The sequence below is a fragment of the Danio rerio genome, chromosome 22 (genome assembly GCF_052040795.2).
Source record: "Danio rerio strain M-AB ecotype USA chromosome 22, GRCz13ab, whole genome shotgun sequence".
Taxonomy (NCBI): domain Eukaryota; kingdom Metazoa; phylum Chordata; class Actinopteri; order Cypriniformes; family Danionidae; genus Danio; species Danio rerio.
In genome coordinates this window covers 5,267,530-5,283,976 of record NC_141042.1, presented here as the reverse complement: position 1 = coordinate 5,283,976, position 16,447 = coordinate 5,267,530, and the positions used below count along the sequence as shown (strand labels likewise).

Here is a 16,447-nt window from a genome sequence, read left to right as displayed (position 1 = left end):
TAACTATTACCATAGTGTAGGACTTTTCACCACGTTTTGCCACAGGATAGTACACACACACAAACACACACACACACACGGCTGTTTGACACAATTCTTTGCACCTACTGAGTCAGTGCAGACCATAGACATCTGCATCGTGAAATGCAGTGGGGGTTTTTTTGTTCCATTCAGCTTGCGGTATGAACCCATTAAAACAACACTTTTGATGCGATGATGCAATGCTATTAAATTAATTATGTGCTATAATATGTAAAAGGGCATCTTCAAAGAACATTCGAAGAGCAGCTCATGTAAACGCCTTAATCTTATTATTGTCTTAATTATACATTTATTCATTCTCTGCCCCTTTTTTTCTGGGGCCAGGTTTTAGGGGCAAAAGTGTAAGGAGAGAACCCCAGACTTCTCTCTCCCCAGTCACTTCCAGCTCCTCTGGAGGGATTATGAGGCATTCCAAGGCCAGCCGGGAGACATAGTCCCTCTAGCATGTCCTGGGTCTTCCCCGAGGCCTCCTCCCGGTGGGACACGCCTGGAAACCTCCATAGGCAGGTGTCCAGGAGGCATACGAAACAGATGCCCGAGCCACCTCAGCTGACTTCTCTCGATGTGGAGGAGCAGCGGCTCTACTCTGAGGTCTTTCAGAGTGACAGAGCTCCTCACCCTATCAATAAGAGTGTGCCCTGCCACCCTTCAAAGGAAACTCATTTCGGCCGCTTGTATCCGAGATCTTGTCTTTCTGTCATGACCCAAAGCTCATGACCATAGGTGAGAGTAGGAATGTAGATTGACCGGTAAATCGAAAGCTTTGCCTTTCGGCTCAGCTCCTCCTTTACCGCAATGGACCGGTATATTGACCTCATTACTGCTGCTGCTGCACCAATCCGCCTGTCAATATCAAGCTCCATCCTTTCCTCACTCGTGAACAAAACCCCAAGATACTTAAACTCCTTCACGTGGGGTAAGGACTTTCCTCCAACCTGGAGAAGGCAAACCACCTTTCTCTGGTGGAACACTATGACCTCGGACTTGGAGGTGCTTATTCTCATCTCATCTCCTTTATGAACCACCACCTTGTCATGGTGGAGGGGTTTGAGTGCCTGAGTGATACTAAGGGCATACTCACAGTATGCTATCCGAACCATGCCCAGGCCCGTTTCCCGGACCGTTTGAGAAGTGTGAGTGCGCTGAATCGGGCTCAGGCATGGTTAACTTGGCCGGCCCTGGCCCGGTTGGAAGAGGTGGGCCAAAGCCCGAAACTGAAAGCGAGACGTGACTTTTAAGAGACTTTTTTTATATGGATTTTTTAATCATTCTTACTGTTCAGTGAACACAAACTGCTGTAGTTTATTAAAGACGCAAACTATTCACTGCACTACAGCTGCACAACTTCAGCAGACCTCCTCATACCTGCAGCACGAGGACTTTATGGTTGTTTAGGAGCGACAAAAGTGGCGGATCTGTTTGGCGAAATATTTGACTGCGTGTCACTGCGTCCCAAACGACTTAAACGACATAACTAAAGAAATCTCCACTGTGCTCAGCGAGAGCGCTCCTCTTCTGTTAAACTGAACAGCGCATTATCGATGACGTAATCGTTCCCAGGCCCGAATGTAGTGTGAATGCGGGCTGTCGAGGGAAAAAGGAGGGGGGACAAGCGTGCTTTGGCCTGGTTCAAGGCAACCATACATAGTGTGAGTACGGCCTAAGAACTATGTTGTCGGGGGCTAACGCCATTTGACATCGGAGCTACAGCAAACCACAGTTCTGTACAGATAAACCAAGAAAAAATATTCTTGATATATGTATATATTTGTTTTATCTGAGAAGCTGTTGTTGAAACACATGGGTTTACCTCTATTCACTTAAGTAACTAAGAAGTAATGATTTCTGAATCCATGTTTTCTGAAATTCAAGTAATGTTATGAAGAGGAACTTGCCTAAAAGTCGTAATGTTGTAACTGTATACCAGTAACAAGAGCTAGAGGTAAAACACTAAAGATAGCATAGCAACAGTTTATTTCTGCTGAAAATGACATAATTGATCTACAGGACGTTGAGGCCGAGTGTCTGTTCAGAGTGTGAGTTAAACAGAAACTAAAGTGCTAGATGACCACATCTTAACACTAAAGGTTAAAGTTTCAGATGACTTTATGCAGAGCAGCCTCACACCATCTGTCAGTTCATCACTGAAGCCATTTTGAAAAATTTGTCTTCATATCTGTGGACTGAAAGTGTTGTGGAAGATGTTTCACAGATTCTGCTTCTGTTTGTGCTTGTGGCGTCTGGTTGGTGAGTCGCAAATATTTTTCTATTCTCAGAGTTTTCTGTTCTGATAGCATGTATAGAATGGATGGTTTAATCTATGGAGTACCAGACAAGTGTACATGACATGATTGCGGATACTGTTGATGTACATTCAGGAGTAGATGTAGCCAAAATCTTGTATTATGGGATTTTATCATCTATTTTAACCCTGATTGTATGTATGGGGCTGATAAGAGCTTGTCAGGAAATGTTCGTTCAGGAAGTGAACTATTAACGCCACCAAACCCTCTCTGCTCAGTTCTTGATTGTGCCACAACACTTTAGTCACAAACGCCTGAGAACCGACATTCTCCAAATGGAGGATTTGGAGGATTTATTTATTTATTTATTTTATTAATTCTTTATTTGTTCCAAATGTTGTTAGGTTTGGCCCACAGTGTCTGTCTCTCTATCCTGACAAGGGCAGTAACACGAGTTCTGTTCAGTCAGATATCTGTGAGTGTGAACTCATGAAATGACATTTAAAGCTTTAATCTGACTAACTCTGTTCTGCAGGTGGAGTTCATTATTATGATGTGTGGGAGGAAAATTCAGTCACTCTGAGCTCTGGTGTCTCTGAACTGAAGAATGATGATCAGATTCAGTGGAGGTTTGGAGATGGAGACACTTTAATAGCAGAAATCAATAAACAGACCAACAGATTCTCTGTATTTGATGATGTTCTTGATGGGAGATTCAGAGACAGACTGAAACTGGACAATGAAACTGGATCTCTGACCATCACAGACATCAGAACTGAACATGCTGGAGTTTATAAAGCACAGACCAACAATGAAACTATCTCTATTAAACTCGAAGTTGAAAGTGAGTTAAATATTAGTTTGATCTGATTTATATTTTAATCAGCACAAAGTTTTTAACCCAAACCTGCTTTTGTTTTTGTTGGTTTATCATATTAATTTTAAATGTAAATTTACTTTTGTAAATCATCAAATGACCGTCTTAATGTTTGTTTCTTCCTCATGTGTTTTTGTTATACAGGAGGCAGGATAGAAGAAGTGTCTGTGAAAATTGGAAATTCAGTCACTCTGAGCTCTGGTGTTACTGAAATGATGAATGATGATCAGATTCAGTGGAAGTTTGAATATGAAGAAATAGCTGAGATTAATGTTACAGCTGGCAGATTCTCTGTATTTGATGATGTTCTTGATGGGAGATTCAGAGACAGACTGAAACTGGACAATAAAACTGGATCTCTGATCATCACAGACACCAGAACTGAACATGCTGGAGAATATAGCATAAATACCAACTATATTCATATTTTCTTCCGTCTGTATGTCTATGGTGAGTTACAAATGTTTCATTTGGTTTATTTTTTAATCACTAGATTAAATTTTAATTCTCATATTATTGTATTTTTCTGTTGTTAAAATCAACTTTCAGAAACAACATTAGAGCTTTTTTTTTTGTAATGATTTTAATCTGACACAAACCCTGTTTCTGTTTGTGTGTTTGATGATGAAGATGAAATATTAGTGAAGGAGGGAGATTCAGTCACTCTAAACCCTAATCTCACTGAAATGATGGATTATGATGATATTCATTGGAGTTTTGTATATGAAAACACTGTAATTGCTAAAATCTATAATCAGCACATCAGATTATATAATGATGTTCTTGATGGGAGATTCAAAGACAGACTAAAACTTGATAAACAAACTGGACATTTGACCATCACAAACATCACATCTGAACATGCTGGAGGTTATAAAGTACACAATCATAAGAGAAATATCCGTTTCAATCTCACTGTCTTAGGTGAGTTTAATATTGCTTTCACTTGTTATAATTACTCCAGTTTAGAAATAGATCTTCAGAAATATCTGATCATTTAAGCAATGTTGTGTTGTTTTACATTTTTAAAAGAAAGATGACAAATTATGTTTAGCTAAAGCAGAGCTGATATTAGTCATATGGTGTTCACTGCAGAGTCATATGGGGGAAAAGATAAGAAAGAATGAACTACAATTTAATCTAAACTTGATCTGAAGTATGTGGATCAAGCCAAAGGTGTCTCAGATCGAGTTCTAGATTTCCCAATTGGCAGATAACTCAAATATATATATAATGCGATTTCTCTCATCAATACGGTTTCAAAGACTTCGGCTTTAACTTTACATCTACACTGTTTGTCACCTTTGGGTCTCGGCATGCTGAAAACAAGAAAGGTAGTGTCCAATTGCAGCTTAATAATAATTTATTAAAGAAAGTATTTGTGAAAGTAATCATGAACAAGAACAGGAAAAATCAAGAATCAGACAGGTCAATCCAAAATCGCTGTCAAAACTGTCATGAGGTCATAAACAACGCATCGAAAATACAAACAACAAACTTAGACTAAAGCAAAAACACAGTGACAGGAAATACTGTATGCGTTACGGGAAACCACAAACAGACCCCCTTGATTTATTAGTCCCCCTGTTTATTTTTTTCCCAATTTTTGTTTAACGGAAGGAAGCTTTTTTCAACGCTTTTCTAAACATAATAGTTTTAATAACTCATCTCTAATAACTGATTTATTTTATCTTTGCCATTAAGACCGTAAATAATATTTGACTAGATATTTTTCAAGACACTTCTATACAGCTTAAAGTGACATTTAAAGGCTTAACTAGGTTAACTAGGCAGGTTGGGGTAATTAAGCAAGTTATTGTATAACAATGGTTTGTTCTGTAGACTATTGGGGGAAAAATACCCACCTACCAGGGCCAAGTTGACCAATGAGAAGTTAACTTTTAGTTTTAAACCATGTTCATTTGCATAGGCATTTTTGGAGTAAACTGATGAAGGAACGTTCAAGTTTCTTAAAATGTTAATATGTTGCACACGTATTAACATAAAATGTAAACAATCGTTCAGTACACCAAATTAGCTTTGCAGTGACATTAAACATGAACTATCTATGATCTTGTTTAGCTTTGGTAGAGTTAAACATTGATTGCAGAAGTATTAAAACCATATTACTAATACTTGAGCAGCAAGAGACTTGTTGCAAAACGTTCGAGGTTACTAAAGTAACCCTTCGTTCCCCGAGGAGGGGAACGGAAGCACTATAAGTGGATTTGATTGTAAAATCCACGCATTGGGAGGTTCGGTTCAGAAGCTACTCGTCTGAAGAGTATTGAACGGGCCAATTAAGAATGAATTGGCAGCGCAAGCCTGCGCAGGTGAGCGGCATAAGCAATCATCTGAGTATATAAGCTCACCTGGCGCCAGCAGACGCTATCCTTTTTGAGCTGAAGAGACTTTTAACAGCTAAGGGACAGTCATTATGGCGACGGAGTATAGTGCTTCCGTTCCCCTCCTCGGGGAACGAAGGGTTACTTTAGTAACCTCGAACGTTCCCCTTCGGGAGGAACTCCAGCACTATAAGTGGATTTGATTGTAAAATCCACGCATTGGGAGCCCATTGAAAGCGCCATAATGACTGCACCTTACCAACACCCACCATGAGAGAGCGGTCAGGCAAGCGTGACGCACACAGATCATGAGAGGCGGGGTCCTCCAACGTGCCCTTGGCCCTAACTTATCCTACTTCAAAGAAGTTTTACGGAATAGGTATCTTTTTTGGGAGTCCCTAGCGTCTAGATAATTCTAGGAATACACGACAGTACGTTGGGAAGCGTGCCATCCCAGTAGGGAGGACGCTGCGGAGACCATCCGCACCCAATAGGGGAAAACAAATGGAATTACATATGGACTAACCCTGAGAAGGGGGAGTGCGCATAAGAGGGTGGTTAGCAGATAGGGAAAGCACGGGTCCGCCCAGGGGGGGAACTTAACCGTGGCGGAAAAAGCATATGGGGATCACCAGCGGGGATCGGCCATAGCAGGCACCTATACCCAAAACGCGGGCTGACCAGCGGGCAGACCTACTACGTAATGGGCCAGCAAGTGACTCCTCCGCTGAGTCAGTGCTGGGGGCCTCGGAGGAATCTGCAGGGCTCACCAAATGGGGAACTTTACTGACAGACAGGAGGGTGCACATCTCTCCGTGTTAGGGAAAAAAAGGCACCGCAAGCGTGTACAACACCTACCGAGTTGTTTCCTCAATCACCAAAGGTACCTAACACCCTTGAGGAAACCGGCTCCACTCACAGATTATAAAATCTTGCAAATGTGTTGGGTGTCGCCCAGCCCGCAGCTCTACAAATGTCTGTTAAAGAAGCGCCACGCGCACACGCCCAAGAGGATGCAACGCTCCGAGTGGAGTGCGCATGCACTCCTGGGGGGCGCGGCTGGCCTCTGCTCAAATAAGCACATGAAATGGCCTCCACAATCCAGTGGGATAAACGTTGTTTAGACACGGCACTTCCCTGCTGCCGTCCGCCATAACAGACAAAGAGCTGCTCAGAAGATCCTCGGCGAGGAACAGCGGAGGTGGATGGCTCGGCCGGGGATGGAGCGGGCTTACGGCCCCGCCGATAGATGACTTTGCCCATCGCATCCGACTGCTCGCTCACCGCCTTGAATTCCTGGGTGAATTCACCGACGGTGTCGCCGAACAGGCCAGCCTGGGATATGGGCGCGTCAAGAAAGCGAACTTTGTCGACATCGCGCATATCTGCCAGGTTTAGCCAGAGGTGGCGTTCCTGGACCACAAGTGTGGACATCGTCCTCCCCAGTGCGCAGGCGGCGGACTTAGTGGTCCGGAGAGCATAGTCGGTCGCCGTACGCAGCTCGTGTAACAAGCCTGGGTTAGACCCACCCTCGTGCAGCTCGGCCAGCGCCTGCGCTTGGTAGCGCTGGTAGGTGGCCATCGCATGCAAGGCGGAAGCTGCCTGGCCCGCAGCCTTGTAAGCTCTAGCTCCGAGGGAGGCAGAAAACTTACAGGCTTTGGACGGGAGACGGGGCGGACCACGCAAAGCGGGGGCGCCACGCGGACAAAGATTGACCGCAATGGCGCGCTCCACCTGCGGGATCGCCTCATACCCCCTGGCAGCTCCACCATCCAGGGTGGTGAGGGCGGAGGCGGACGCAGCGCGGGCAGAGAAAGGTGCCCTCCAGGACTGCGTGAGCCTACTGTGCACTTCCGGGAAGAAGGGGACGAGAGGCTTCGAAGGCTTCGCCTTCTGATCCTCTACGTAACACCCATCTAGTCGGTCCGGCCACGGGGCTGGGGGATAAACCATCTCCAACCCAACGGCCGAAGCAGCCCGAGAAAGCACCGCCAACATGTCCGCTTCAGGATCCGTTTTGACGGCGCTCGCTTGCCCAGAGGGGGCGAGCGGGTCCGGATCATCGTCAGACAATGAAAGCCCACCCTCCGATGCCGCGGAGGACATCTGATCTCCGGTGTCAGCGAGCGTGAGAGCTACCATCTGATTAGACGGATCACTCTCAGTACCCGAAGCTTGGATGGAGCGCTTGGAGGAGCGAGAGGTCCGCGAGCCCGTGGGCGGCGGATTGTCTCTCGCTGAAGCCCTCAGATCTGCCCGAGCGCCCGCTGCAGAGCAGGAGGCAACTGGGGTGGCTCGCTCTATTACGAAAGCTAACCGCGATCTCAACTGCGCAACGGTCATGGCATCGCAGTGACGACATGAACCGCCCCCGAGCACCACACTAACATGCTGGACCCCCAAACATGTAATGCAGTGATCGTGTCCATCATCCGGAGCCAGGAAACCCCCGCAACCAGAAATGCACAGTCGGAGCGCCATCCTGAAAAGGACGTGCTGCACGACTGTGTTGCTCTTTTAGGATTTGCAACAATACGCACCGCTCTTGGAGGACCGGACCCAAAGGGACGCCAGGCAAGGGAGATACCCAGCTCGACCGTCTGCCGCTGCGTGGACTCGCTCTGGACCGGGATGAAATTGTTCTCTCGAAATGGCTGTAGATCAGCAGAAGGAACCCTCATAAGCTCGATCAGAAAAGGCTCTGAAGCGAAAAGGATAGCGTCTGCTGGCGCCAGGTGAGCTTATATACTCAGTTGATTGCTTATGCCGCTCATCTGCGCAGGCTTGCGATGCCAATTCATTCTTAATTGGCCCGTTCAATACTCTTCAGACGAGTAGCTTCTGAGCCGAACCTCCCAATGCGTGGATTTTACAATCAAATCCACTTATAGTGCTGGAGTTCCCCCCGAAGGGGAACACCTGATTACACATAAAGAAAGAATAAAAGTTTTCATTAAAAGTATCAGTTTAACGCAAGGAGCTTGTAGAAGTTTTGACCATGTCTCTAAGTCTATTTCTACAGAACCCCGGGAGGGACGTAGTGGAGGAGAAAAAAATTGGCTGGGTGAAAGAAAAAAAAAAATGTGTATAAGAAAAAAAATGGGTAGGAGGCATTTATATATTTCTAAGTTTTTGCGTTCTCTCGCAAAGTTTTGCGTTCCCTTGCAAAGATGTTTTGCGGTCTCTAGCAAAATTGTTTCTCCACAAACACTTCCTGTTCACTTCGCTCATGTAAATTGCAAAAATTCCCCCATATTTTACCATTCTACCCCACTTTCTTTACATTAAATCTGTGCTTCGATCCTTGCCTTTCACTTTGCAACCTCTGAACCAGTGAATGTGTAACGCCGGGGAGTGACACTGACAACAGAAGGTAAGATCCAAATGCAGGTTTATTCAGAATAGTCAGGCAGGCGATGGTCAACACAGGTGCAAACAGATCTATACAGGCAGTCCAGAATCGTAGTCAAACACAGGCGAGGGGTCAGAAGGCAGGCGGCTAAACAGGAGAACGTTCGAGGTTACTAAAGTAACCCTTCGTTCCCCGAAGAGGGGAACGGAAGCACTATAAGTGGATTGATTTACTAATCCACGTATGGGAGATTCGGTTCAGAAGCTACTCATCTGAAAGAGTATTGAACGGGCCAATTAAGAATGAATTGGCAGCGCAAGCCTGCGTAGGTGTACTGCATAGGCTTAATTAACTGAGCATATAAGCACACCTGGCGCCAGCAGACGCTATCCTTTTTAAGCTGAAGAGACTTTTAACAGCTAAGGGACAGTCATTATGGCGACGGAGTATAGTGCTTCCGTTCCCCTCCTCGGGGAACGAAGGGTTACTTTAGTAACCTCGAACGTTTCCCTTCGGGAGGAACTCCAGCACTATAAGTGGATTGATTTACTAATCCACGTATGGGAGCCCATTGAAAGCGCCATAATGACTGCACCTTACCAACACCCATCATGAGAGAGCGGTCAGGCAAGCGTGACGCACCCAAATCATGAGAAGCGCGGTCCTCCAACGTGCCCTTGGCCCTAACTTATCCCACTTCAAAAGAAGTTTTACGGAATAGGTATATTTTTTTGGGAGTCACTAGCGTCTAGATAATTCTAGGAATATACGACAGTACGTTGGGAAGCGTGCCATCCCAGTAGGGAGGACGCTGCGGAGACCATCCGCACCCAATAGGGGAAACAAATGGAATTACATATGGACTAACCCTGAGAAGGGGGAGTGCGCATAAGAAGGTGGTTAGCAGATAGGGAAAGCACGGGTCCACCCAGGGGGGGGAACTTAACCGTGGCGGAAAAGCATATGGGGATCACCAGCGGGGATCGGCCATAGCAGGCACCTATACCCAAAACGCGGGCTGACCAGCGGGCAGACCTACAACGTAGTGGGCCAGCAAGTGACTCCTCCGCTGAGTCAGTGCTGGGGGCCTCGGAGGAATCTGCAGGGCTCACCGAATGGGGAACTTTACTGACAGACAGGAGGGTGCACATCTCTCCGTGTTAGGGAAAAAAGGCACCGCAAGCGTGTACAACACCTACCGAGTTGTTTCCTCAATCACCAAAGGTGCCTAACACCCTTGAGGAAACTGGCTCCACTCGCAGATTATAAAATCTTGCAAATGTGTTGGGTGCCGCCCAGCCCGCAGCTCTACAAATGCCTGTTAAGAAGTGCCGCGCGCACACGCCCAAGAGGATGCAACGCTCAGAGTGGAGTGCGCACGCACTCCCGGGGGGCGCGGCTGACCTCTGCTCAAATAAGCACATGAAATGGCCTCCACAATCCAGTGGGAAAAACGTTGTTTAGACACGGCACTTCCCTGCTGCCGTCCGCCATAACAGACAAAGAGCTGCTCAGAAGATCTAAAGTTCTGAGTACGGTCCACATAAATGCGCAGAGCGCGAACTGGACAAAGTAACGACAGGGCTGGGTCTGCCTCCTCCGGGGGCAGCGCTTGCAGGGTTACCACCTGATCTCTAAGGGAGTGGTAGGAACTTTGGGCACATAACCCGGGCGGGGTCTCAGGATAACGTGAGAAAATTCCGGCCCGAATTCCAGGCACGAGTCACTGACCGAAAATGCCTCCAGGTCCCCAACCCTCTTAATGGAGGCCAACGCGATCAGCAGAGCTGTCTTCAGGGACAGAAATCTTAAAGATACTGTATCGAGTGGCTCGAAGGGATCAAATCGCAGGCTCGTGAGAACGAGGGCGAGATAAAAAGAGGGCGTGAGAGGGGGCAAGTTGGATTAATCCGCCTAGCGCCTCTGAGGAACCGGATGATGAGGTTATGCTTTCCCACGGTGCCGCCAGCCACCGCGTCATGGTGAGCGGAGATGGCGGCAACGTAAACCTTGAGAGTGGAGGGCGACAGCCTACTGTCCAGCTTCTCTTAAAGGAAAGAGAGCACAACACTGATCTGGCAAGATCGGGGGTCTTCTCTGCGAGAGACACACCACTCAGTGAATAGACTCCACTTCAGGGCGTAGGCGCGCCTCGAAGAGGGGGGTCTAGCCTGAGTGATGGCATAACCACTGCGGGCGGCAGGTTACCTAAGTCTTCCTCGCGTCTATGGACCACACGTGGAGGTTCCAGAGATCGGGACGAGGGTGCGAGACGGTGCCTTGTCCCTGAGAAAGTAGGTCCTCTCTCAAAGGGATCTGCCATGGGAGGGCCGTCACGAGGAACGAGGGGCGCAGAGGGGCGCAACTAACATAACCTGTTCCTCGTCCTCCCTGACCTTGCACATAACTGCGCGATCAGGCTCACTGGGGGAAACGCATACTTGCGTATGCCCCGAGGCCAGCTGTGGGCCAGTGCAACTGGCAATGAGCGTTCTCGGGGGAAGCAAACAGATCGATCTGGGCCTCCCCGAATCGCGCCCATATCAGCTGGACAGACTCGGGGTGGAGTCTCCATTCTGCAGAGTGAATCTGCTGCCGTGAGAGCACATCGGCTGCACGGTTGAACATACCTGGGATGAGAATGGCGCGCAGCAACTTCAGCCACGGGTGACTCCAGAGGAGCAGACGGCGGGCAAGCTGAGACATGCGGAAAGAGCGCGTACCCCCCATGCGGTTGATATACGCCGCCGTACTGTCCATCCTGACCAGCACGTGTTGCTGCTCCAGCACCGGAGAAAAACGGCGGAGAGCAAGGAACACTGCAAACAGCTCTAGGCGATTGAAATGCCAACGCAGCTGGGCACCTACCCACAGGCCCGCAGCTGCATGCCCGCGACACACAGCTCCCCAGCCTGTGCTGGAAGCATCTGTTGAGACAACAATATAACTGGATGCCTGTCCCAGAGGCACACCGGCCTGCAAGAACGAGGGGTCGTTCCAGGGGCTGAGGGTGCGGCGACACAGCGCAGTAACAGAGACTCGGTGTGTGCCCGCATGCCATGCGCGTCTTGGAACTCGATCTTGAAGCCAGTGCTGAAGTGGTCTCATTTGGAGCAATCCGAGGGGCGTGACGACCGCAGCGGAAGCCATATGCCCCAGGAGCCTCTGAAAATATTTCAGTGGGACCACTAACTTGCTGTCGAGCTCCCTCAGACAGTTCAGCAGCAGGCGAGCGCGCTCTCCGGAGAGGCGCGCTACCATGGTGACCGAGTCCAGCTCCATTCCGAGAAAAGAGATCCTCTGCACCGAGGCGAGTTTGCTCTTTTCCCAGTTGACCTGCAACCCCAATAGGCGGAGATGCCGGAGCACCTTGTCTCTGTGCTCAGTCAATTGCTCCCGAGAGTGGGCTAAAATCAGCCAGTCGTCGAGATAATTGAGTACGCGGATGCCTGCGAGCCGCAGGGGCGCTTGGGCACCCTCCGCGAGTTTGGTGAAGACCCGCGAAGACAGAGAGAGCCCGAAGGGGAGGACCTTGTACTGCCATGCTCGACCTTCGAACGCAAACCGCAGAAACTGACGGTGGCGTAGAAGAATGGAGACATGAAATACGCATCCTTCAGGATTATGGCTGTAAACCAATCCTGAGGACGAACGCATCGGAGGATGCGCCTCTGCGTGAGCATTCTGAACGACAGCTTGTGAAGGCAGCGATTCAAAACGCGCAGATCTAGGATTGGCCGTGACCCACCGCTCTTTTTGGGTACGATGAAGTACGGGCTGTAAAACCCGCTCTCCATCTCGGCTGGAGGAACTGGCTCGATTGCATCCTTAGCCAAGAGGGCAGCAATCTCCTCTTGCAAGACAGGGGCGGACAGGGGCTATTGACCCTGGTGAAATACCCGCCCGTGAACTTGGGAGGCCGTTTCGAGAATCTCTAATAACTGATTTATTTTCTCTTTGCCATGATAACAGTAAGTAATACTTTACTAGACATTTTTAAAGAAACTTCTATACAGCTTAAAGTGACATTTAAAGGCAGGTTAGGGTAATTTGGCAAGTCATTGTATAACGATAGTTTTTTATGCTGACTATCGGAAAAAATATAGCTTAAAGGGGCTAATTTTTTTGACTCTTAAATGGTTTTTAAAAAATGTAAAACTGCTTTTATTCTAGCCTAAATAAAACAAATAAGACTTTCTCCAGAAGAAAAATTATTATCTTACATACTGTGAAAATGTCCTTGCTCTGTTAAACATCCTTTTGAAAATATTTAAAATAGGAAAAAAAATTAAAAGGGGGGCAAATAATTCTGACTTCATCTACATTTATTGTCACAGTCGTGTAAATGATCAGTTTAAGCCTTTTTTATGTTTATTTTCATTCAACTCCAGCAATAGCTGGATTCCTTCATATTATATAATATTATATAATATTTGGGTTTTTCTGGAATATTCTACAACTTTTGTGAGGCATATATGTAATTTCTGCTCAAGTGTGAATGAAACAGTCATTACATGCATTCATAGTGCTACAATGCCCACATCAACCTATTTTGAGGAAAACTAAAAATCTCCCTCTAAAGAAATTTGAGGTAAACACATTTCTAGCATTTAAATATTTATTTTTGATACAATTGTTTTTAAAAAAAGCCCATTGAATATCAATATTTTGCGAGGTATTGAATTTAGAAATTCCAGTATCTTGACAACACTACACCTCAGTTAATCACTCTGTCCAAATAAACATGTGTGTAGCTTTGTATCACATTGGATAACAACTTGGTCTATAAAATAAATTATATTTTCAGATTTGAAAACATGTAGAAATTTTTATTTTCAAAAAACAAACAGAATCTACAAATCAGAAGAGGAGATAGGAGGCTCAAGGGGCATGATAAGCCCCTTATCCCTTTCGACCCTAGCAACGCCCCTGTGTCTGATCATTTAAATGTTGTTTTCTGTCTACTTCGGTCTCTTGATTTCTCCTCATTTCTCTTTATTCTCTGGTGTTTTCAGCTCCTCTGCCTGTTCCTGTCCTCATCCTCAACTCTTCTCAATGTCCTTCATCCTCATCTTCATCAGTGCAGTATTGTTCAGTGCTGTGTTCAGTGGTGAATGTGAGCGCTGTGAGTCTCTCCTGGTACAAAGGAAACAGTTTATTGTCCAGCATCAGTGTGTCTGATCTCAGCATCAGTCTCTCTCTACCTCTGGAGGTGGAATATCAGGAGAAAAACACCTACAGCTGTGTGATCAACAACACCATCAGCAACCAGACTCAACATCTGGACATCAGTCAACTCTGTCCCACATGTTCAGGTACAGCAGAGCTGATATTAGTGGATGGCAGTGCTGATATGAAGCTTTATTGACTGATCTGAGCTCAGTTTGATGTGTTTGTTCCTCAGGCTCTGTTTACTGCTGTGGTCCTACTGAAGCTGTGATCCGATTGGTCCTCTCTGTTCTGGTGGGCGTGGCTATTGTCATTATTGTGCTTTATGACATCAGATCCAGAAGAGCTGAACAAGATCAAGCACATATTCACGCATCACAAACCTGAATGATGATGTCAGAGAACTGCTTTCAGTCATTTCAGCTTCATTTATTTTGAAGATTTTAGATGAACCTGATGGTTCTGATGCAGCTCATGTGAGGGTTTGACATAATTACAGCAGCAGACTTCAAATACAAAGCTTTGCTTTCATTTAGCTTAGTACAAAAAGCTTGATGTATCACGTTTTTATATACAATGATATTTTCATGTTTGTTTTGTAGTGTTACTATTTTACAGATTCAGTTTGATTTATTGTTTATATTTCTCTAAAATAAGACACAGATCTTACTTCACTGTGCATTTGTCAGATGTATTTGCTTGTCTTCATCAATAAAGTTTTCTCTGTCTAAATTTAAATTCAGCCTCTTTTTATACTTATAACAGTTTTGTTATTATTGTTAAAACTTGAGTTGACCTTGGACATTTCCCCGTTTTACAGAGCGATCACACACACCCTGGAAAACCCAAGTTAGTACACTTTGTTGCAGGTTACAGCAGTCTAGTCCAGGTGCACCAGCAAGATGCGCACCAACCATTCATCCTCTTTTGAACTCTGATATGTCACCCATAATGTTGTGTGCATTACGATATTTTAAGCAAAACTGTGATGTTACTCGGCTAATTAAACCGTCACACTCTGCTCTTACTGGTGGAATGTGCATTCAATGAAGATTGACCACTAGGTTGATCACATTTAGCCATGAAACCTCCAACACTAAATTGGCCAGTGTTTTAATTTAATTTTCTATACAGTGGGTACAGAAAGTATTTAGATGCCCTTCTATTTTTCACTCCTTGTCATATTGCAGCCACTTGTTAAAATCATTCTCAAGCTCATTTTCTCCTTCATTAATGTACACACAGTACCCCATATTGACAGAAAAAAACACAAAACTGATTTTGGCAGATTTATAAAACCAGAAAAACTGAAATATCACACAGTCCTAAGTATTCGGACCCTTTGTTCAGTATTTAGTAGCAGCCCCCTTTTGATCTAATACAGTAATGATTCTTTTTGCGAAAGATGCAACAAGTTTTTCCCACTCGGATTTGGGAATTCTCTGCCAGTTGTTGCAAATTCTCAGGTGGATGGTAAATGTCGGTGGACAGACATTTTTAGGTCTCTCCAGAGATGCTTAATTGGGTTTGGCCCAGTCTGAGGTTCTGAGCACTCTGGAGAAACTTTTTGTCCAGGATATCCCTGTACTTGGCTGCATTCATCTTTCACTCAATCGCAACTAGTTGTCCTGTTGTGTTGTCCCTGCTGTTGAAAATCACCCCCACAGCATGATGCTGCCACCACCACGCTTCACAGAGGGGACTGTATTGGACAGGTGATGAGCAGTGCTTGATTTTCTCCCCTTATACCGCTTAGGTTAATTAAGGCCAAACAGTTCTATCTTTATCTCATCAATCCAGAGAGTCTTATTTCTGACCATATTGGAGTCCTTCAGGTTTTTTAATTTTAGAAAACTCTGTGTGGGTTTTCATGTGTTGGGTCCCGCTGCCTAAAGTCCCGAATGGTACAGGGGCTGCAGTGATGGTTGACTTTCTACAACTTTCTCCCATCTCCTGACTGCATCTCTGGAGCTCAGCCGCAGTGATCTTTGGGTTCTTCTTTACCTCTCTCACCAAGGCTCTTCTGCCCCAATAGCTCAGTTTGGCTAGCTCTAGGAAGGCTTCTGGTCTTCCCAAATGTCTTATAGTTAAGGATTCTGGGGGGTCACTGTGATTCTTAGGAACCTTAAGTGCAGCAGAATAGCAGAATTCTTTTGTAAACCGTCCAGATATGTGCCTTGGCACAATTCTGTCTCATGGCTCTTCAGGCAGTTCCTTTGACCTCATGATTCTCATTTGCTCTGACATGCATTGTGAGCTGTAAGGTCTTCTATAGACAGGTGTGTGGCTTTCCTAATCAAGTCCAATCAATGTAATCAAACACAGATGGACTCAAATAAAGGAGTAGAGGCATCTCAAGGCTGACCAAAAGAAATGGACAGCACCTGAGGTAAATACATGAGTGTCAAAGCAAAGGGTC

The 16,447-nt window shown here is 45.9% G+C and overlaps 2 protein-coding genes across 4 annotated transcripts in view; both read left to right on the top strand.

Moving 5' to 3' along the window:
- Nucleotides 1–14,766, top strand: part of LOC137489036 (uncharacterized) — a 55,579-nt gene extending 40,813 nt beyond the window's left edge. For both annotated transcript variants that reach the window (XR_015521484.1, XR_015521485.1), the window contains exon 8: nucleotides 14,631–14,766. The gene's annotated coding sequence lies outside the window, so the exon portion shown is untranslated. The remainder of the gene's footprint in view (nucleotides 1–14,630) is intronic.
- On the top strand, nucleotides 1,962–14,766 carry LOC147838360 (uncharacterized). Of its 2 annotated transcripts, XM_087303534.1 has the most exons (6): nucleotides 1,962–2,289; nucleotides 2,821–3,129; nucleotides 3,307–3,612; nucleotides 3,793–4,086; nucleotides 13,875–14,174; nucleotides 14,264–14,766. In XM_087303534.1, exons 1-6 carry the CDS (start codon nucleotides 2,244–2,246, stop codon nucleotides 14,413–14,415), a joined length of 1,407 nt encoding a protein of 468 aa, XP_087159660.1. In that variant the 5' UTR covers nucleotides 1,962–2,243; the 3' UTR covers nucleotides 14,416–14,766. The 2 variants fall into 2 exon arrangements, with proteins under 2 accessions (XP_087159660.1, XP_087159661.1); XM_087303535.1 differs by lacking the exon at nucleotides 3,793–4,086.
- Nucleotides 14,767–16,447: the final 1,681 nt, after the last annotated feature.